The sequence below is a fragment of the Gobio gobio genome, assembly GCF_949357685.1.
Source record: "Gobio gobio genome assembly, chromosome: 3".
Classification (NCBI taxonomy): Eukaryota; Metazoa; Chordata; class Actinopteri; order Cypriniformes; family Gobionidae; genus Gobio; species Gobio gobio.
In genome coordinates, this window is record NC_137099.1 from 65,652,385 (window position 1) to 65,674,836 (window position 22,452).

General features: G+C 38.1%; 1 protein-coding gene across 2 annotated transcripts in view; it reads left to right on the forward strand.

Moving 5' to 3' along the window:
* Positions 1-22,452, forward strand: part of LOC307124382 (NLR family CARD domain-containing protein 3-like) — a gene marked incomplete at its 3' end in the record, with an annotated part of 56,099 nt that overhangs the window by 27,703 nt on the left and 5,944 nt on the right. The window contains exons 1-3 of one of the 2 annotated variants that reach the window (XM_079813544.1): positions 15,111-15,230; positions 18,165-18,346; positions 20,914-21,036. The exons of the other annotated variant lie outside the window; for it this stretch is intronic. Coding sequence (XP_079669670.1) covers positions 18,225-18,346; positions 20,914-21,036 — 245 coding nt within the window. The 5' untranslated portion in view covers positions 15,111-15,230; positions 18,165-18,224. Of the gene's footprint in view, positions 1-15,110; positions 15,231-18,164; positions 18,347-20,913; positions 21,037-22,452 lie in introns of those variants that run through there. 2 annotated transcript variants of the gene reach the window in all.

Below are 22,452 nucleotides of genomic sequence, written 5' to 3' on the forward strand. Positions count from 1 at the left end.
TTTTGCATTTCCCATTCATTTTCAATTGGGGTCATATTGACCCCAAAGACAACATTAAGTAAATTTTTTTTTACATACCTTCAGAACAACCGAATCAAGCCCAGTTTTTTTGTGTATGTATATATAGATAAAGTAGGAAAAGTCACAAAATTTTATTCCTCAGAGATGAAGGGAACCATTTTTTTTAACTAATGAAATGTCGATTGGGGTCATATTGTCCTGTCCCCCTCTTAGTCGAGGGGGACAGGACCCCCCCAATCTGAGGGTTGTCCCCCCCTAAAAACCATGTATTGTAAATAATATATACTTAAAATAAATGTGTAAGTAGTAAAACAATACAAAAGCAAATGGGACAAAAAATGCGTTTAAGTTTAGAAACATTTTGAGTCCCCCCCTCCCCTCTTGCCCCACAGTGGTTTGATCCACCGCGCAACTCGACTAACGTTACCCATAGAACGTAAAAAATCTACCACACAAGTTTGGGGAGAGAACAAAGCTCTTCAGACAGCAGTTGTGAAATTCCAGTAAGCTGTCAATGCTATTTTATTCACTTTAAACATCAGATGAAGTGACTCTTTTCTCTTTAATACAGATTACATTTACATTTATGCATTTGGCAGACGCTTTTATCCAAAGCGACTTACAGGGCCCTTATTACAGGGACAATCCCCCTGGAGCAACATGGAGTAAAGTGCCTTGCTCGAGGACACACTGGTGGTGACCGCTGGAATCGAACCAGCAACCTTCTGCATATCAGTTCCATGGTTTAACCCACTGGACCACCAACTCTCACAACTCTTAGGCAAAACACTGCTAACATCACTTTCCCACTGCGGCACCGCCCCGGGCCACCGTCGTTTTCATTTTTATAGTAATAAAATAAGTTGTTTAGTTAGAGAATAGACACAACAATTAAAAACTGAACGTGATTTCATTCATCACTAGATCACAGCTGACAAACAAGATAATCACGGAAGATTTGGTTTCAAAATGAAATGTAAAAAATTGCCTATTTAAGGGAATGTGTCATTGCTACTGTTTTCTTGCTGTGTTTTTCATTAAGAATAATAGGCTAATGAACCCATAATTCAAGCAACCCGCCCTCGAATTGGCGCTCATTCTAAACCTAAAGTATATGCGGACGGCCACTCCGCCAGATCTGTGTTGGGTTTTGCTCACTAGGCCTATGATAATAAGTGGCAGATCAGAGGGCTTGCTGCACTTGAATATCTAAAGATCTGAATAATGGTATAAAATACTATGTGGAGGATGCAAGATAATTTAATAATTATAATATGACTGTTAGGGGTGTAACGGATCGCAGTTGATCCGTGATCCATACGGATCACGACCCATGGTTCGGCACGCACGTGACCCGCGGATTTATTGTGAAGTTTTTTTAAACGTGTGGATTAATCTGAATTGTTTAGCGATCGCAGACTAAAAGACAGTTTTTCTGCCGATATTGCTTTTTAAGTGATCTCGTTCCTTTAAACTAGATGCTTAGTTTCAGAGAAACACGTGTTCACGTGAACAGGGCATGTTAATCAGTCAACAGTGGCTAGCGGAGAAGTAGAAGAACTTGAAAAGCCTCCACACATCAAATCACATGTATGGGAGCATTTTGGCTTCCCCGTAAAATATAATGATGACGGAAGAAGAAGGGTGTGGACAAAACTGTAACATTATGTAGGCACTGTGGCACGAGAAAACTGTATGAAATGCCGCTTACATCGAGCATGGCACCTGTTGACACCAGTTTCACACATACTCCGTTTGCAGTGCGTTTGCGGTGCGTATTTTTCCGTACCCTTGTTAACGGATACAGGTTTCACACTGCACACGGCTTCGGTCCGTCAGTGCGTTCCAGGAGCGCGTAGCCACAGCTGTGCTGATCGTTTCCGCACAGAGTCTATTTTTCAATGTGCTGGCGCTGAATTAAAGTGACAGCGCATCCGCATTAAAACAAACTTGTATCGATGGGAAAATCTAGTAATTCCACCACAGATGCATATAATGTAAAGTCTACTTGGTTTTAAAGTCAACACATGGCTTTTTGCCTCGAGTAAAGCAAGGAAAACGGCCTTTAAGTAAACAAGGAGAAATAATGGAGAGCACCTGTCCTTTCTTGGAGGTGGAAAAACAAAGTTCTTTATGACCTGCAGGATTTCTTGTAAAAAGATTTAAAAACGAAAGAAAAGCGTAAGTTTTAATTTAAAATGTTTGTTATTTTAAATTAGTCTATTGTCTGTTTTGCAATTTGCATGAGCAATGTAATATATACATCTAAAGTAGGTATTAGGCTATATAAATACAAAGTAATGAATTCAATAAAACGTTGTTTAAGTGTAGAGCGTTTAAACATGATATCTATAAAATAGTGTATAGGCCTACAAAGAGAATTGCAATGCTGACAAGTGTAAGAGGTCTACTCTCTCCCTGAGAATGTTGACATCCTAATCTTTAAAGAAAAAAAATAAAAGCTCAGGCCCATTTTCACGTCTCAGGTTGTTTTTAGTCAAATTTGATTTATTCAGATGGTTATTTATTTATTTTATTTTTGTTAACACCAAAAGTTCCTTGTTAACGTATAAACCATATAGGTTATGTTAACACCAAAAGTTTTCATGTAATAAATGTAAAGCAAATAAAAATAGTCTCCTCCCCCTTTTATTCTGATCCGAAAAATGATCCGATCCCTGACTCATGATCCGTAGTGCGATCCGAACCATGAGTTTTGTGATCCGTTGCACCACTAATGACTATGTGGTGAACCTTACCCATATTTAAACAAATATCGCTGTGTTGTTGGTCAGATAATATGACAGAGAAAAGAAAAACGGACATTAGATCATTTTTCAGTGCACCAAAATGCCAAATAAGCACAAAATGTGTTTTTTATTTTTTTTTATTTTTTTTTGTGGTACACATATCCTTACAAGTACGATTTTGGCTGTGTTATTTGTGTCCCCTTCAAAAATTGCTTTTGAGAAATTTCATGTTTATCGTCCCCCCCAATGTTAGATGAAATTTACGCCCCTGATAAAAACAACACCATTTCTCTCTCTCTCTCTCTCTCTCTCTCTCTCTCTCTCTCTCTCTCTCTCTCTCTCTCTCCCACACTTCCTATGCATGACCACGTTTAATATTAATTTATAATCTGTTTTTTTTTTCCATGAATGATGGATTCCTGCTATGTATTTTATCTTTGAATTTATTGAATTTGCTACACACAGTGGTAGAAAGTCCTGCAAACGTTATTTGAATGTAGTGTAGAGACCTAGAGGGAACGTCCTATAGTAATGGTCCCCTAAACACTCCCAGAACGTACTGAATGTTCCCTAAAGGTCCTCCAAATAACATCCCCAACCCTTAAAAGAACTCCACATCGTGACCATCTCGGAACATTCTGGGAACGTTACCAGCCAACATCCTTCACACCGTTGGGGACGTTCTGGGAACATAACATTTCCAAATAAAATATGGTCCGTTAAACCTTCAGAGAACGTCCGGAATGTTCTGTAAAGGTCTGCCAAATAATGTCCCTCAACCTTTAAAGAACTCCACATCATGACCATCTCAGAACGTTCCGTCAGCTTATAAGTTTAAAAATGGCCATCTAGAGTGTGACTTATAGGCTTATTTGTGATTTGTGAAATATCACAGTATACAGATGTAACTTGTCAGTTAACCCGTTAACTTAAAGAGTTTTGCCATCATCAAAATCTAAATTTGTTTAAATTTACAAAATACAAGTTGTTCAGTGAGAACAGTGTAAATATTCTCTTTGTACTTTTGTAAGTTAAATAAAGGTTAAAGAGAATTAACAAATCACAGATTCTTGATTTTATTGCATTTTACAAAATTCATCTTTACTGCAATACAGATAGTTTGTGGTTTGAAAATCTGATTTATTTGCTATAATTCCACAGTGTGCTGTCATAGATATCCAAATAATACTGACAGAGGCATGTTTACCACTGGGTTACATCACCTATCCTTTTAATTACACTTTTTAATAATTTGGGAATTGATGATACTCAGTGCCGGTCCTAGATTCTGGAGGAACCAAACAAAACTTTGTTGGGGGGTCCCTATCACTGCCTTCAAAAAAATAATAATAATAAATTACCCTCAACCCCTTAATCTGTTCTTTCAGTGCAGTTTCATTGTTAACAAACGACATAGGGTGAGTTGATTTCAAACATTAGTATTTATTATTTAAATAATATATTTAAGGTGCTCTGCCAATATTATAACAACATGCTTTCCTGTAGCTCAAACAGTAGAGCATGGCGCTAGCAACGCCAAGGTCATGGGTTAGATTCCCAGGGAAAGCAAGAACTGACAAAATGTTAAATGTGTACCTTGAATGCAATGTAAGTCGCTTTGGATAAAAGCATCTGCCAAATGCATAAATGTAAATGTATTATATAATGGAAGTTGAACAATCAAAGAAACAAATGGCAAATTATTAACAAAATAAAACTAAATAATTATAACAAATAAAATAAAATGTATATAAGTATGACACTTCCCAATGTCCAATAACACAGAACTATTGTTACAATAGGCTATAGCTATCTTCTAGCAGCTTGCTGGTGTAACCGAACGAATGAGAAGTGGTGGTGATTGATAGCTGTGAGTACCTATCAGGGAGGAGTGCCTCCTATTTAAGAGCTGGTTGGCTATAGGCTGTGATGCGAAAACAAGGAGGCCAGGTTAAATTCTTGTGGGTACCAGTGCACATGGGAGTAAAGGGAAATGAGAGAGTCAATGAGGTGGCAAAAAAGTCATTAATGAAAATTAAAGTTGAGATGCAAATACAAATTAGTAAAGTAGAGATGAAATTTATTATTTAGGAAAAAAATTAAACAAATGTGGCAAGATAGGTGGGATGAAGAGGACAAGGGGAGACATTTATATTGCATCCAAAAGAGTATCAAAGTAAATAGAGTAGACAGTGGAGACAGAAGAGAAGAAGTAGTGTTGACAAGGTTAAGGTTAGGACATTGTGCTTTAAATAAATCATTAAAAATGGTAGGGAAACATCAGTCAGGCATGTGTGAGGAGTGACAAGAAGAGGAATCAGTAACATGTAATTTTGAATTGCAGGAAATATGGGATACAGTTTATAAGTTAATAAGTTAGGAGAACAAGAGCAGTGTTGGGCACGTTACTTTAAAAAAGTAATTAGTTATAGTTACTAGTTACTTCTTACAAATAGTAACTGAGTTAGTAACTGAGTTACATCATAATAAAAGTAACCAGGGAAAGTAACTACTGTGTTACTTTTTTTTTTTTTTTTTTTTTTTTCAAATGTTCAAATATGTCAAATAACTTGGATGCCCCCAATATTAAATATGTTAAATGAATGAATTGGACACTAAATAGAATAAATTATTATTATAAAACATTGTACATTAATGTACACTATTGTAATGTTGCTGTGGGACAATGTGAGAGACACCTATCAAATTCCATACATTATTGTAAATATTATCAGTAGACCTAGTGTAAATATTGTGTAAATAGTATCAGTACTATACTACTCCTTTGGTAGTGGAGCTCACGTTATCACCCCTTTAAACATACATGAAATAATCAAGACATCACTAACAGGTAACGTAGAATATAATGAATATATAGGCTAATATAGTGCATATATTTAGTGAAAGAGTTGATTTCTCTAGTGAATACAATTCTGTGGACACTGAATGACTGCCTGAGGTAAATGTGATGCTAACGTTACATGACATTGTTTAGTTTACAAGCAGTCATATTGGTCTTTCCGCCATTGAAACACTGATTTAGCGATTACACCACATATGATACGTGACAGTAAGTTGTAATGTATCATCAATAGGGGTGTAACGATTCGTTTTAACAACGATACGATTCATATCACGATTTGAGGTTGTCGATACGATTCAAGGACGATATTGGTTCATTTAGAACGATACGATCCGAAACGATTCAGTGACTTGAAATCGATTCAGTAATTTTTTAGCCAAAAATTGTGTGACTGAAATAAATATCTGGATACTGGTCAGTGCAGGTGAAATTTCCAAGATTCCTGTTGTTTCTTGTAAGGGAATCCGGTATATCAATTAATTATGGATATAAACAAACAAGTAAACAACAATTAATGGCAAATGCATTCAAATTTTATTTGAATAAAGTGCAACCAACAGTTTAGGTTGAATTAAAAGGAAGTTAACCTTTTCTGCTCTCATTTTCAATATTCAATACATTTTCAATAAAAGCACAGTAAGTGCAGCCAACATTTCAACAGTAGGTTAACCTGCTACTTCTGCTTTTGTTATCCAACATAATAATATTACAATATTAATATCAAAAATAAAGTGCAACTAACTTCTCTTCAGGTTTAATTAATAGTAGGTTTACCTGCTACTTTTGCTGTTGTTTTTCAACATTAAAATAATACAAATACAATATTAATATCAAAAATAAAGTGCAACCAACATTTCTTCAGGTTGAATAAACTGGCTGAACCTGCTACTACTCTCAGTTTAATAAACAAACAATATTTAACAAAAGATAAAATGTACCAACTACTCTTCAATGACTCTACAGATTTCTTTTTCAAAAATATCACCATGATCTGACCGCAGAACACTTCTCTGTGCGTTCACTATGTCGCCAGCAGTACTAAAAACTCACTCTGCTGGCACACTGGTGTCAGGAATGCACAGGTAACAAGCAAGGGTTGAAAGTACAGGTAGCTCTTTCTCCTGGTGGCTTGATCATTTCTCGCTCGTTGGCTTCTCCTCTGCCATGCGCTATGTTTTATTTTCTCAAGCCCCGTTCACACCGCCAGCAACACGCAGCGACAAAGCGACACAATCCCATTCATTTCAATGAGCGCTGCTGCTGGTGCGTTGCGATGATGTCACAGATAGGCAGACTGAATCGAGTAACGTTTAACGCCTTTATCATTAAAAGTGCTAAGAAAAAACATCCATATAAAGTCTGACGTGCTTAAATCCAATGCGTTATTTTCTATGATCGATACAATCGATTGATTACCTTTTAAAACGATGTTAGATCGATATATGTCGTCCGGAAGGCCAACTTGCCGAGCACAGATCGATGTAGTTAGATCATAAGAAAATAAATCGATACATCGATGTAGTAGATGAATCGTTACACCCCTAATCATCAACATATATTCATTCATGTTTATTCCTTAGGAAGAGATGATCGATCGTGTTCACAGATGATCGCCTTGCACAGCGGCATGTAGGCCTACTGACGTGCCTATAGGCGACAGTGATCAGTCACGCCACATTAAAGAGCATCAAAACGGCATTTATCGTTTGAATTTCGTGATAAAATTACTGAATATTTAATATGTTCATGTGGGAACTAGGATTGAGTGTGTTCTGCGCTTTAAACAAGCCGACTGTTAACTGTTAACTGTGACTGTTAACCGAAATGCATTCGGAAACCATTCTGTACACATGTGCATATATATATATTAGTGCTGTCAGTTAAACGCGTTATTAACGACGTTAACGCAAACCTATTTTAACGGCATCAATTTTTTTATCGCGAGATTAACGTTCTTTTTGGTCTAACAAACTTTGTAGTTTTTTCACATGCTGTTGCAACAACTAGTAACGTTAGAAAAACTACAACACCACTCCGGATGTAGCTAGACCGGAAACAAAACATCAGGCACGCTGCGGCTGCCCGCACTCGTTTGGGCCATTAAAAGAGTAAACGTGGATGGCAAGCGTGAGACGCCGAAATGAGAAACGTATTAAGCCATGGTTTAACTCAGGGGTCTTCAACTAAAAGTGCTTGTCTTGAGCGCTGCTTTCTGCTCTGGTGGTGCATTCACACCAGACGCGAATGAAGCGTTTTGCGCGAGTGATTTAAGTCAATGCAAAGACGCAAATAGACATTCTGCGGCGCGGATTAAGCGGCGTGCATGTCGCGTCATTCGCGTCCGGTGTGAACGCACCATCAGTCTCTTCTTCACTGCATGCTTGACCGCGCGTCTGGGTCTGAACGTAGTAACAGTGAGCATTGCAACGTTAACTGTTTCATTACGTCAAAAGGCTTCGCGGTCCGGATTCGGACCGGAGTCCGCTAGTTGGCGACCCCTGGTTTAACTGCACTATAGGCGGAGTCCTAGTTTACCTTGCATGTGCACTTTGTAATTTTATTTTGTATCACTCTGTTTTGATCCCTTAGAAAGGGATGTTGAAGGGGCTGTTTGTGCAACAAAGTATTTGTTTCACCCTTTTATTGATGGGCAGTGTTACATTGTGTGAGCGATTATTTGCTCCAAGTGAGAATGTTGGTGTGAAATCGAACACTAAAGTATGCCAATGTTGTTTTCAATAAAACAAACATTTGAACAAAGCAAGCCGATCCACTTTTCTATGTTGAGAAGAGCATTAAAATAAGAAAAAATAATGGGACAAAAAGAAATCAAGGGACATTTAGAATAAATAAAAATGTGCGATTAATTGTGAGTTAACTATGACATTAATGCGATTAATCGCGATTAAATATTTTAATCGTTTGACAGCACTAATATATATATACTTTGTGTTGTTTTTTGGGGTTTTTTGTGCATCAAAGTGAAGTTAGATTGAAAATCTGAGATCTGATTCACACTGCGGAGTAGAAGGTGGCGGTAATGTTAGCAGTTTTGCTTTGCTTAAGTTTTAGTTGCTGTGCGGTGGTATTAATGACCCATTGTTGTCTTTTCATCTCCTTGTGTTTCCTTCGGCTTGCTTCATTAGTGGATTCTAAGACCTCCTCATGTGATAAGTGAATCAATCCGGTGCTCTATTAAATTGATTGACGGGAGTCAACACTGTCATTTTTTCTTTAGGGACGAGCTACACAATTTGTGTAATTACAATTTTTCATTCTAAAGTGGCGTGTGGAGCCGAGCGTTGTTAAAAGGAAATGTGAAAAAAGAAGATTGTGTAACTTTACTCACTCAACCAAATCACACAAATAACCAGGGTTGCGTTTCCCAAAAGCATAAAGCATTGTAGCCTAAGTGTGTGTGTGTGTGTGTGTGTGTGTGTGTGTGTGTGTATATGTATTATGTATGTATATATGTGTGTGTGTGTGTGTGTGTGTGTGTGTGTGTGTGTGTGTGTGTGTGTGTGTGTGTGTGTGTGTGTGTGTGTGTGTGTGTGTGTGTGTGTGTGTTCCCAAAATAAGCCCCTTAAAAAGAAATACAGTAAAACTGAACCAGGAGAAGAGATATAGGACAAGTTTATTTTAACAATATACAAAATTATATCGTAGGACTTTTTTCCATGAATAAAATGATTTGTTGTGATCTATACATTGCAGTTGTCTTCTTTCAGTGTATATATTGTGTCTTATCAACAGATTATGAAGCATGGGGAGCATGACATTTTTTTCCCATGATCCTCTGCATGGCAAAACATTCAGTCAGGAAGAATACATTATCTACAGGTTTTATAGTGCACTGTTCAGACATTGTGGTCATTCCTAACCACATTTTAATAAAACTATGGCCGATATTAACCATGTTTGTTTTTATGTGACTTGTTCATCTGACTATATTTTTAGTAGCCTTATTTAAATGGTCTTGGAGTTATACTGCCTTCACGTGCTATGGGAAATTTGATAATTCCGACTTCTGAAGTTGTGATTACGAGCTCATTGCATTCAAGTTTCAAAATGTGAGGGCGTTCATGTGCAATTTTTACCTAGGAAACTCGTATTTACGATAACTCCGAGAGCACGTGAAGGCAGCATTAGGATCTAATTATTTTACAGATAGCTTTTTTGCAAAGTGTCAATGAAAATGGTCATATAACACATGGGAAGTTCTGGTTCTGCCCCACAGTTCAGTTCTATTGTATTGTTTTGTTTGATGCAGTGCAGTAACTGTTTTTAAAGTTATGGTCTTTGTTTTGTCATCACAGAAACATTACACATCTCCTGGGCCTTGGCATGAATACTCTGTCAATGATATTTTACGGTACCAATATTCATTTGAATAAGTAACTGTAAAATCAGAAATTGTTTAACTTTTTTCAAGGTAGTTTGACTGTGCATGTCAACATCAACAGGGCCTTCTTCCACGACAACATCTCAGCAACAGCTGTGGTGTTTTTGTCCTGATGGTAAGTTTATAAAGCTGATGTTTTGCTTACTATATGTTTATCAAGTACATGTCTGAGCAAATGTATTTGTAATGTTTACCATTTTAGTATTCACTGAGCTTTGTGACAGCAGGCCCTAACCCTAACCCTTGAATGTAAGATGTCTTTTTTTTTTCTTAAGTGCTGGAATACTGTCGTATTCCATTCAAGCAAGGATTAATACTTTTATACATTATTTTGGTGATGATACTTTTACTGCCTGAATCTGTCTCTGCAGTTGCTTTAGTGCAGTTTTAAACAAGGCCCTGTTCAGACAGAAGGCACACTACGCATGCTTGACAGTAAGTTTGTTAAAGTTTAAATGTGTGCAATGAAGTATGCATAAGGCCTAACGGGTATAAGGTTGGCTTTAATCTTGCTTCTTGCATTTTCCATGGCTAACATAATCTTAGATCTGCATATGAAAGAGTTTTCTTTTGTGTGTGTTTTTGGCTACAGGTGTTGTAAACTGGGGGAAATGGAGTAAAACATCTAAAGCCGCGTTTCCACCGCAGGAACTTTCCCCCGGAACTAGGAACTTTGGGGGGGAACTCGGTGTGTTTCGACCGCAGGAACCAGGGTCTAAATGAAGTTCCGGGTAAATATTTCCCCCTCCAAACGGCCCTGCTTGCGAGGTGGTACTTTTCAAAAGTTCGGGATCTTTCGGGGGTGGGACTTGGGCGCTGAACATGCTGATTGGTTGAGCTTTTGCAGCATATTTTTTTCCACCGCCATTTTTACAAGTCTTTTGCGAGGTGGGTTCTGCGTTCAGTAAATATTTTCTTTGCAACAATGGAGTTCAACAAAAAATTTGACCGATGGACCGACGACGAGGCTCAGGCTTTATTGAGCATATATGCGGAGGAGGACATCCAGCGGGAACTGGAAACGGCGACCCGCAATGAAAAGGTATAACGTTACCTGAAGATATCGACTCGGTTCCAGTCACACTGGAAAACAGTGCAGAGAGAAGTTGAAGAAATTAAGACAAGATTACAATAAATTAAAGGATAACAACCGGAGCGGTTCCGACCGGCGTATCAACAAGTGGTATGACCACCTGGACGCGTTGCTGGGACACAGACCGTCCTTTTCTGGTGCAGCGGTAACGAAAGACTCGGCTAGTGCGTTGTTGGAAACCATCCAGGAATCCGAGTGGGTTGAAGGTAAATATCTCATCTTGGTATCATCTATTAAACTCGTTGCAGTGTTTAAACACGTTGCAGTAACTTTTTTCAACGTGCTTTTCCAGACGTAACGAGTGGCCCTGATGAATTGCAGGCAACGGAGACCAGCGTGTTTTCCCCCGCGGTCACGGGTACACGTTAGCCCTCGTCCCGTGTCTCCTGCCGAACCGCACACACGCCGAGGTATAAAGCTGACAAAAATGTGTATATATTTAAAAACTGATGTGTAATCCTTAATGGTTTTGAGTATTTTGTTGTTTTTAATTGTAAACTTAAATTGCCCATGATAAAAATTGCAAACTGGGCATTGTTCAAGCTGGGCAAACAATTGTTCATTATTTGTAGTGAAAACCCTAAATAATTAATTGATGGTTTCTATTGTTTCATGGTTGCCTTGTGTATTAATTTCCATGTGTTTCTGTGCAATTTTTCTACTTAGAGAAAAGGAAAAGGGACTGTGACTTTCTTGATGCACTGAGGGACATGGAGGATGCTAACCGGCCGTCCTGCAGCATGGACAAGAACTGACCAATATATGCAGCTGTTACTGGAGAGCCAGGCCGAGGAGAGATGAGGAGGCAAGAGCTGGCATTCCACCAGTCAGAAGCGGAAGAAAGCAGAGGGACTTTCAGACCGGGTTTCTGTCTGTTCTTGGACAGTTTGTCCAGTCGTTCAAGAAGTAGCCACAATGACCAGCCGCTTGAATGAAGCATTTGCACTACCACATTTGTACTTTATATATTGTACGTGTTGGCACAGCTCTTGGACAGGTTACTGAAAAATACACTTTTTTTTATATTGTTGTTTTCACATTTTATGTTTTCATTTTATTGTTCTAGTAATTTATTTGTCTTTGCACACTTTTATTTTAATTTTGTAAGAACTAATCTGTCTAAAATAAAGTCAAATGTATAAAATGTCACTGTGTCTTTTTAATTTCCACATTCTAACTATATAACCACTTTCTAATTGTATTCATATAGTGTTGGAAGCAAATAAAAGGGCTGCTGCTCGCTAGTCTTTCTGAATATGCACATAAACATATCTAGAAAACCCAAATATTATATTTTTAAATGTATAACTATGTGAATGTAGTATAATAACTTATAACCACAACTTAAGTGAAGCCATAAGTGTGGTCCTGCTTCATTTCAAATTTGAGGAAGAAGTCTCAAAAATTATGCATTTAATGAAGCATATTGTAATACTAGTCATGTGATTTTTTTTTTTTTGTGAATGTTAAGAGATGTTATTGTGATACAAAATAAAATACTTGCAGTCTAGTACCTAATCTTTCAACCGCTTAATTCAGTCTATTGTTTTCATTCAATTAACTTTTCACACATCTGTCATGAATGACTTTAACCTCATTATCCTTTTATAGAAAATCTTTTGTTTTGGAATTGAGCACATTCAGATTTTGGATTGCCCATCATCCCATTTTGCATTAAAATGGTCAAACCAGGTGAAAGTGCACGTTTAAATAAGCAGTGTTGGTAATGTGTGTACATAATCAGCAAAAGCAGCGCTGCTTGCATCTCCTCCACTTGTTATTGTTGCAGACTATAGCTGTGTCTCATTTCATTTAATTTTGAAGGCTGCATCCTCTGGAGGACACATCCTGTGAAGGATGCGGTATACGGAGAGTCCTTAATCAGAATTAAACGAGACGTCCTCCGTAGGACACACAGGCAGGAAGTATCACGTTGCTATGCCAACACGTTCACCGTGGAGTTGCGCTCTCACACCAGTTATATGAATGAAAATTATTTATAACTTGAAAATGACTATGAAATGTTTTGACTTGACAGCAAAGTACTGTTCTAAACGTTTAAAAAAAAAATCACAACACTTGTAATCCTGTTTACCACAACTATCTATTTGAGGCATATATACAGCTTAAAAACAAAAAACAAGCTTTAAACTACTTAAGTTTAAACACCACATCTTCGCTTGCATGTATATCTGCCGGCGGCGCCATTTTTTCAAATAATATTTAAAAAACATGACGGTTGTTAATGGCGACGCAAAGAATTGTGGGTTATCTGCAGCAACGAAGGATACATCTCATGCACACTCCGAATTTCTGAAAAGAAGGGCGCATTTGAAGGTCGCATTCGGAGTATCCTACTTTCTTTTTTGAAATGAGACAGCCTTCAGACGCATGCAGCCTTCAAATGCGACCTCCGGAGGATGCAGCCTTTCGAAATGAGACACAGCTAGTATCGCGCAAAAGTGATTCCTGTCCGTCGGTGACTTGGAGGAGCAGTCGCGCGCATTCCCACGTCACCGGACTAATTTGCCTAATCTTCCCGGTACTTTAGACCGCGGTGGAAACGCAGATAGTAGCAGGTCTGGGGGAGAAAAAGTTCCTGGGAAAAAAGTTCCTGGTACAAATAGTTCAGGGTAATTTCGGAGGAAACGCGGCTTAAGGCTGAATTGCGGGTGCCTTTTTAAATTAAAGTGTGCAAAACATGTCAAACTTTTTTCAAATCCTGCTCAGGTATTTACAGAAATGGGAAGTGTGGTTGCCTGAGAGGATTCTACAATAGCATAGAGGACCCAGACGGCTGTTTCATGTGCCAGTGCTAGAGTGTCAGGGAAAGTGTGTAAAGGAAGGATTAATCCTTAAAGGTGATTGAGGAGGAAAGTGTGTAAAGGATGTATAAGTGCAGAGAGAGAGAGAGAGAGAGAGAGAGAGAAACAGAGAGAGAGAGAGAGAGAGAGAGAGAGAGAGAGAGAGAGCTTTATATGTAGGCTACAAAAAGATATGTGTATGAATACATGTACAAATTTCACCTTTCTTTATCAGCAGTAATTAAGCTTTATACCTAAATGACAGTGAACTATTTGTCTTGGCATGTTATTCATTTACAAACCATGCTTGTTTTTTGATCCATAACCATTTTCATTATCAAATTGATCCATAATCTACTCATTTTAATAACAGTTTAGACTTGACACTCTTGCTGAGAATATTAAACGTTTATTTAAATGTTAATAAGTCATACGTGTAACCATAAAGCATAGTGAAAACATTTTTTTCTTACAAATAAGTTGTAAATAAACAACATGAAAAAAATTTCTTAAAACTAAGCTGTTATTAAACTATATTCGTTTTACATTGCGATTGCAATGTAATTGGATTCTTGCTTGGAAAGTACAGAAAACGTTTTCCAGAAATTAACATATTTACAATGTATTGTGTTTGATATATATTATCACCAGGTATAATAAGTAACGGATTCACATTTTTGTTCTCTACATGGTAGTACTTCATAAGAAAGAAACTATAAGCATTGTTTTCAACCACATGTCCTGCTGTGGTGTCGACTAAAGACTTGACGCCACTAACCAATGAGAAGAGTTGCGGGCGGGACAAGTCGTGCATTCCCGCCCCAGGTGCAACCCCGCCCCGATTGACATCATACTTCGCCAATAACCAATAAGAAGCGTTATGCCATGTGAAGCCCCGCCTCGATCTGCAGGCTGCAGCCAGGTGTTCTTGGAGGGAATACTACACGGAGAGTTATGAGCCCGCGGATCCTGATCTATGCCATGTTGGATTTGTATGGTTTTGGCTTCATGTACCAGACCAGTGATTACTAATCCCAATCTGAAGTGAGCATATCTTTGAGAACTCTCTAGTGAACGGATCACACCTGACCTGGCGACGGGAGTGATGAAAAACACTGTCTTTTTTTTTTATTTAGACCCTTCGTGTGGCGTCCGCGGCCTTCCAGTGGTGCAATAACGCCGTTTGGAATTCACCCTAGAAATGAAAGTGAAAGCAGGAAAAGCGACGCCACTCCGAGGCTCAAACCGTCAACACATGGGCACTTCAGCGAGCGACCGCACATTCTGTCATTCTGTGGTAAGCTCAAGGCATTTTTCTCATGTATGTAGTCATTAATCATGTTGTTAGAGTTTTTTTTTTTTTTTTTTTTTTTTGTTCAGGTTTCCCCATACATTTGTTATAGCCTATGTAACATTAGGCGATAGACTGAAAGACGTATAACGTTAGCCTAATTATTTCTAGATCATGTGACCTCAACAAAATGAAGAAAGTAAATTATGTGAGGTTGAAGATTTTTCTCTGCCAGGACATTTTAATACACAGAGGCATTATTGTACGTACATTGATCACTTTATGTACGATATCAATGAACCAGTGCTAGTGTAATGACGCGGCTTTACCAGAAAAAACACTTCCATTGTGGGAAATTGGGCACAGTGCGACATCAGTGCTGAATACTGTACTTTTACTGCATCATTAATCGTTATATCAACATGTAAATTGCCACGTATGTACTACAGTAGTACAAACTGTGTAGGCTCTAGACTTCAAGTATCAGCATTCACACAGTTTTTGGAAAACATTAAAAGCTATAGACAATAACAAATGGCTACAATATAGCTTTAATACTACTAAGACAAGTATTGTAGTATCAGATTAGGATTCTTCAGCTTGTAACAAAAGCTGAACCCTTTCCACAAAGAACCATGTTTTGAAATGACGCTATGAATGTTAGTTTAATTGTATTAATCTCTCTATAACTGCTCTTTTAATGCTTTTTTAGCCTCTATTAGGCTTTTACTCAAAAAAGTAGTGCAAGCTGAGTACATTAATGATAAATCAATAGGCTATTATAGGTGAATAAGTACATTTTTAAAAACACACACAACATAAATGTAAAATATTGTAATGAAGGGCCAGGTTAAATATCTTCACACTCCTCTATGACCTCTTCACCGTTTGTATGTGTGTATGTTGGTGTGACCGAGTGTCAGTTCCTCATTGCAGATGATGTGGTTTTGTCATGTGACTGTATCTTAGCAGAATTACACAATTGAGTTTAGTCACAGTGTCTAATGCTTAAGTAAAAGCAAATGTGTGTGTATAAGTGGCTATTAAGAACCCTGATTCCCAACATAAAGCACCATTTCAGCATAAAAAGGTTTCTTATGGAGAATATGATTTTAAATGGAACCTTTAAACAGACATGTTTTTATTATACTTCAGTAAACTGCATGTTTTACTTTATTATATTTTGGGGAAGCTAATTAAATTGCAATGTTATTTAGATTAAGAGTGTAATGTAGTTGTTGTACTACACAGTAAAATCCCCAGTGTTAAATTAACACTGCTCAGAGCACATATGGTCCCACTCTACAGAGTGTTAAAGTAACACTGAATCAGTGTTAAAGTTAATTAGATAATTAAGAGATTAATTAAGTGATAATTGACCATTAGTGATGACACCTGATGATAATGAGCAAAATCACAGAAGAAAAGAGAAAAAAAGAAAAACACAAGAACTACGACTGACTATAAAAAAGACATTAAATCTCTGAAGATCTCAGCAGAGGAGGATTAAACAACTCCACAAACAGCATTACCAGCTTCACACATTACTAACCAGACTGACTTTATTTCTGTCAGACGACTACAGAAGCTCTTATTGAGGTTTAGATGTTGATGTTTTATTGAAAATAAAAGTTGTTTGAGTATTGCTTAGTTGGGCTCTTGACCCTTGACTTGTCAGCTTGTCTTTCTCTCTGGCTGCTGTAACTGTTTGTTACGGTGAGAACAGCAAGAGAAATTTGATGATGACAAGTTGATGACAAATGATGTTGGCTTGTTGTTGATGATACAGTTGTTATCATCATATAGTGCCTTATTTGCTGTTCTCCTGAGAGTCATTGATTATAGTAGCCGTGTGACTCTACAGCAGAAGATCCAGCAGTGTTTTCTTCACATAAACTAAATGGTTATCAAAAAATGTGTACATAAGTTTTGTACTCCAATTTAATAACACATCACATAATAAGCACTTCTAACTCCTGCAAGTTTTACTCACACATAGACATCAAGAATCAGCCTATGAATCTCAACAATGGTGACATGCTTCATGCCGCAATTAATTCTGGGTACGTCACGCAAAACTCATCTATGGCTCCCAGAATGCATTGTGGCATGAAGCATGTCACCATTGTTGAGATTCATAGGCAGATTCTTGATATCTGTGTGTGAGTTGAACTTGTAGGAGTTAGAAGTGATTAGTGTACAATCTATTTCAAAACGAATTCAGCTCTTCTGATTAAAACCCTGCTGGATCTTCTCTAGAATCACAATAAAAAAAAGTTAATAGTATATTGCTCATACTCATTAAATCAATTACTACACAATGATCATATTTTCATCATCGAGCAGCCGACAGAATCTGATTGTGTTTACTCTTGCTTTTCTTGCCATAACAAACTCTGTTACAGCAGCCAGAGAAACACGAACATTAAAAAGTCATCAAACTGCCCAACTAAAGAAAACACTATTCACCATGATGGTCACATTAAGAACTAACAATTTTCTAAACAAAATCAAACAAAAAATCTATTAATTGTCAATAAGAGCTTCTGTAGACGTCTGACAGAAATAAAGTCAGTCTGGTTTGTAATGTGTGAAGCTGGTAATGCTGTTTGTGGAGTTGTTTAATCCTCCTCTGCTGAGATCTTCAGAGATTTAATGTCTTTTTTATAGTCAGTCAGTTTTTGTGTTTTTCTTTTTTCTCTTTTCTTCAGTGATTTTGCTCATTATCATCAGGTGTCACCACTAATGGTCAATCATCACTTAATTAATCTCTTAATTATCTCATTAACTTTAACACTGATTCAGTGTTACTTTAACACTCTGTAGAGTGGGACCATATGTGCTCTGAGCAGTGTTAATTTAACACTGGGGATTTTACTGTGTACTTACTACAGTATCATTGTACTACATATTTTTTACTATATATATATCATATAAAAGGTCTGGACAATCTCTCAACACTCTTTTGAGAAGTGAGAACGGAAGAACAACTTCTCTAAAATGAGTCTCCACAGCCAGAGGGAAGATGAGTGCACTGACTCTAAAATGAGTTCTCCATCTCCTGGATCAAGCTGTGCGTCTATGAAGAGTAAATCCAGGGATGCAGTGACCTCTGACCCCAGGTAAAACACTAGAGATTTTAACATTTGGCAGATTATTCAAAGCAACACTTCAGAAATGGGTCAAACCATAGATATGACCTAATACATTCAAGTAAATACGCTAGAAATCCGTGCTCATTCGGGGATGTGCATTTATTGCATGGATGGAGAAAGCATGGATGCCTGCAGGATTTCATCTGATGGTACGCACAAAAGGTTTTTTTTTTGACACTATAAAGTTAAATAAGCTTATAGCCGAATTATTACGCAACTTTCGAAGCATCAGAGAGCAACGGTGCCGCAGAACGAGTGTAACTACTCTACACGCTTTTAAATCTGAAAACTGTGTTACATCCAATGACGTATGTTTATTTGTTACTGCAGTGTGTCATGCATTTGTGTATGTGCTTGGGTGTCTTGCTCTTTTTGTCTCTTGTTCTCTCTTTCGTCATTCCAACAGGTACAACGACTAGCTGTACTCAATCTAACGGTGCTTGACGTGATTGGAGAATGAAGGGGAGGAGCTGAGATATAAGTTGAAGCGGATCAATTGAGAAGAGGGAGAGACTTTCTTTTGCCAAGATGAATTCTTCCTCCTGTCTGCCCAGACTTTGTTGTTTGGATTGTTGTCTTGATTCTGATCGTTATGTAACAATTGGGCGTCCTCACACACAAAGGCCCAATTGTTACATAACTACCCGTCTAGGGTTGATAGTCAGTAACAATGAAACAAAAGTCAAGTTAAATAAAAAGAAAGCTTGGAGAGAGAGAGCCAAGATTATTCAACCTCCTGCCCCAGAAAAGAATCCACCAGTTCAAATTAACGTCTTTTAATTTGAAAAGATAAAGGATAATACAAAAATCCCATGAAAGGATACAAAAATACAATTTAAAGAATAACAAATAATCAAGAACAGGGGATAATACTTCAGGGGAGGGCCAGGCCAAAATAACAAACAGAACATAAGATAACTAACTCAAGAATCTCCATAACTTTCCTAGAAAAAGATAATAGAAATAAAAGACATCAAACTTCCCTTACTCCCTACCTACCCAAAAACAGGAGAAAAGATTAGTACAAACATAAATGGCACCCTCCCCCTACAATCCCCAAATTACAAATAAGTTAAGAAGAATATACAAACATACTTAACATAAGATCATAGATTAAATCAAAGGTAACACTTTAGTTCTCTTCCCACTAAAGAACTCACGACAAGATCCTGAGCTCACTCAATCAGAATCAAGACAACAATCCAAACAACAAAGTCTGGGCAGACAGGAGGACGAATTCATCTTGGCAAAAGAAAGTCTCTCCCTCTTCTCAATTGGCTTTATGCACAGCTGCACTACTTCCTGAACTTCAGCCAGCTCCTTTGTTTCCTGTCTGCCATTATTGGACAAACTGATTAATCCAGGTGTGTCTGATTATTGTTGTTGCGACTACAGAGGTCAGGCACACCTGGATTAATCAGTTTGTCCAATAATGGCAGACAGGAAACAAAGGAGCTGGCTGAAGTTCAGGAAGTAGTGCAGCTGTGCATAAAGCCAATTGATCCGCTTCAACTTATATCTCAGCTCCTCCCCTTCATTCTCCAATCACGTCAAGCACCGTTAGATTGAGTACAGCTGGTCGTTGTACCTGTTGGAATGACGAAAGAGAGAACAAGAGACAAAGAGAGCAAGACACTCAAGCACATACACAAATGCATGACACACTGCAGTAACAAATAAACATACGTCATTGGACGTAACAACTGCAAAAGGCAACAAAATTGTCAGACATTCATGTAGAGCATGTTCCCAGAGGGAAAAGTACTGAAAAACAGCTCTGTTCATCTCAATACTGTCAGGTTTTTTTACTGACTCAGAAATCGCTTCAGACAATTCAGTGAGAGAGAGCAGTCCAAACTAATTCAATTGGATTCAGACCCATTCATAATTTAGAACATAATTCAGGTGTCAAAATGTGTGCACTGCGCAGTTCAGTTACACAGTTGAACTTCTTGAACCTAATGCTGTTAAAATTAATTAACTTTTTTTTTCTTAAATATCCACATAAACAACAAATTGTTGGATTTGTACACTAATGGGAGTGGTGTTTAGATGAGAATTTAAATGTCTTATGCATGTTACACTCTCAGTAACACAACAAGCACACAACAAAAATGGTGTGGTGACAAAAAAAAACTGTTGAATATGTTTGCACCAGCTCTGAAATTCGGTGTATCCATCCATTTTTGCTCATGTCTGACCTCGACAAACCGAAGTGGAGCCCCAGAGCAGACCCACCTATTATGTAATTCTTATGGACCAATGGCAGTTCAAAGGCATTTAACAGCTGGCAAGCTGTTTTACGTCACCGAAACAAACTTTAAAACACTTTTGATTTGGCCAGATTTTGTTTGAAATATCACACCAGTTATCAGGAATATCAGGCCTTAATGATGAATCACTTTGTTGTATTCCTCATTTGTAAATCTCTTCGGATAAAAGTGTCATAAATGAACAAATCTAAATCTAAGGTTCGTTCACGTTACACTGTATTGCTAGTGATGTTAAATGCTGTTTTGTTTGTCATTTGTCAGCATCAGCAGGAGGAATAGACCGAGATCGAAGTCTCCAGAACCCAGCACTGTGTCTATAAAGAGTAACAGCTCCATGTGGGAACCCATTGGACTCAGCGATGGAACAGTGACCTCTGATTCTCCGTTAGTACAAACTTGTACTTACTCATTTATGACAGTACACCTCAGATGTGCAATGATTTACAGAGGCGTCAGTTTAGCTCGTGCACAGAAAACAACCCAACAGCAGCAGTCTACACTGCCTAGTTTATTCCAAGCAAAGTTTCCAGCCAATTCAGATCGAGCACAAAAAATTACAGATGCAATTGGAATTTTTATGTCACTGGATATGCGCCCTTTTTCGGTTGTTGAAAACGTTATGAACGTTACGAGCCCCGTTATGCATTACCGAGCCGGGCGCATTTCTCTCAAAATGTGCTACCAAAACTTCTGGAGAAAACAAAGGCTAAGGTGGAGGAAGGGTTGAGTACTGCTGAATCCATCGCAATCACCACCGATGGATGGACGTCCCGTGCCACAGACAGCTATATGATCATAACCGCACACTATATTACGGCCGATTGGCAAATAGCAAACCCCGTCCTCCAAACACGTGCTGTGTATGAGAGCCATACAAGCGACCATTTATCGGAAATATTTAAAGAGGCTGTGATAGATTTTCAGAACACCCCCCCCCCCCCCCCATATCGAGATTTGTATCGTACCGTGGGTAAAAAATCATGATACGAACCGAATCGTGGGTTTGGTGTATCGTTACAGCCCTACATTTAATACTTAGAATACATTAAAAATGTAGTACTGTATTAGTGATCGACCGATATATCGGTTGGCTGATATATCAGGCCGATATTTGCGTGTATCTGCGTTCGCCGATAATTTTTTCCCAGAATTATTTGCTCTGTGCTACTGGAGACGCTGCAGTTTATGCACTGCCCCTCCCCTGCTAGCAGTGCTGGAATCTGCTTTTCAAGATAACGATTAGTTTTAAACTTTCAAAGCATCTTTTAACTGTTTGACTTAGTTGAAATATTGCCATACACTTTGAAAATGGAAACACGTTGCTCTATATTTGCTTGCAACTATAGCTAAGCAAGTTTGCTAGTTTTCCAAATGGAAAACGCAAATGCTGAATGCCTTGTCTATTGCCATTGTATTTAGGGAGCTGCAAATAGCTAAGTTGTAGAATATCCGTATGCATACGGTAGCTGTTATGAACACTGGTCATAGGATTAAGTAATGCTGATGTTGTTCCGTGGTATTTGTGGGAGTTTTATTCAGCGACCACCTGGCTGAGGTTTGGATGAGTGTGGTGTATGTCTCTCCAGTGTTTCCCACACATAGACTAATTTGCTCTGGTGCGCCACAGAACCAACACCGGCCGCCACATATCGAATTTTTTGGTGGCTGCCAATGCTAATTTTTATCCCGCCAAAGCCTTATTTGATTGGTGAGTGATGTAGATGACTGACTGTTGCACTTGTTGTGACAGGTCGCATGTTACTGAAAGAACGAGCAGAGAGAGAGCCCCTCCTCCGACCA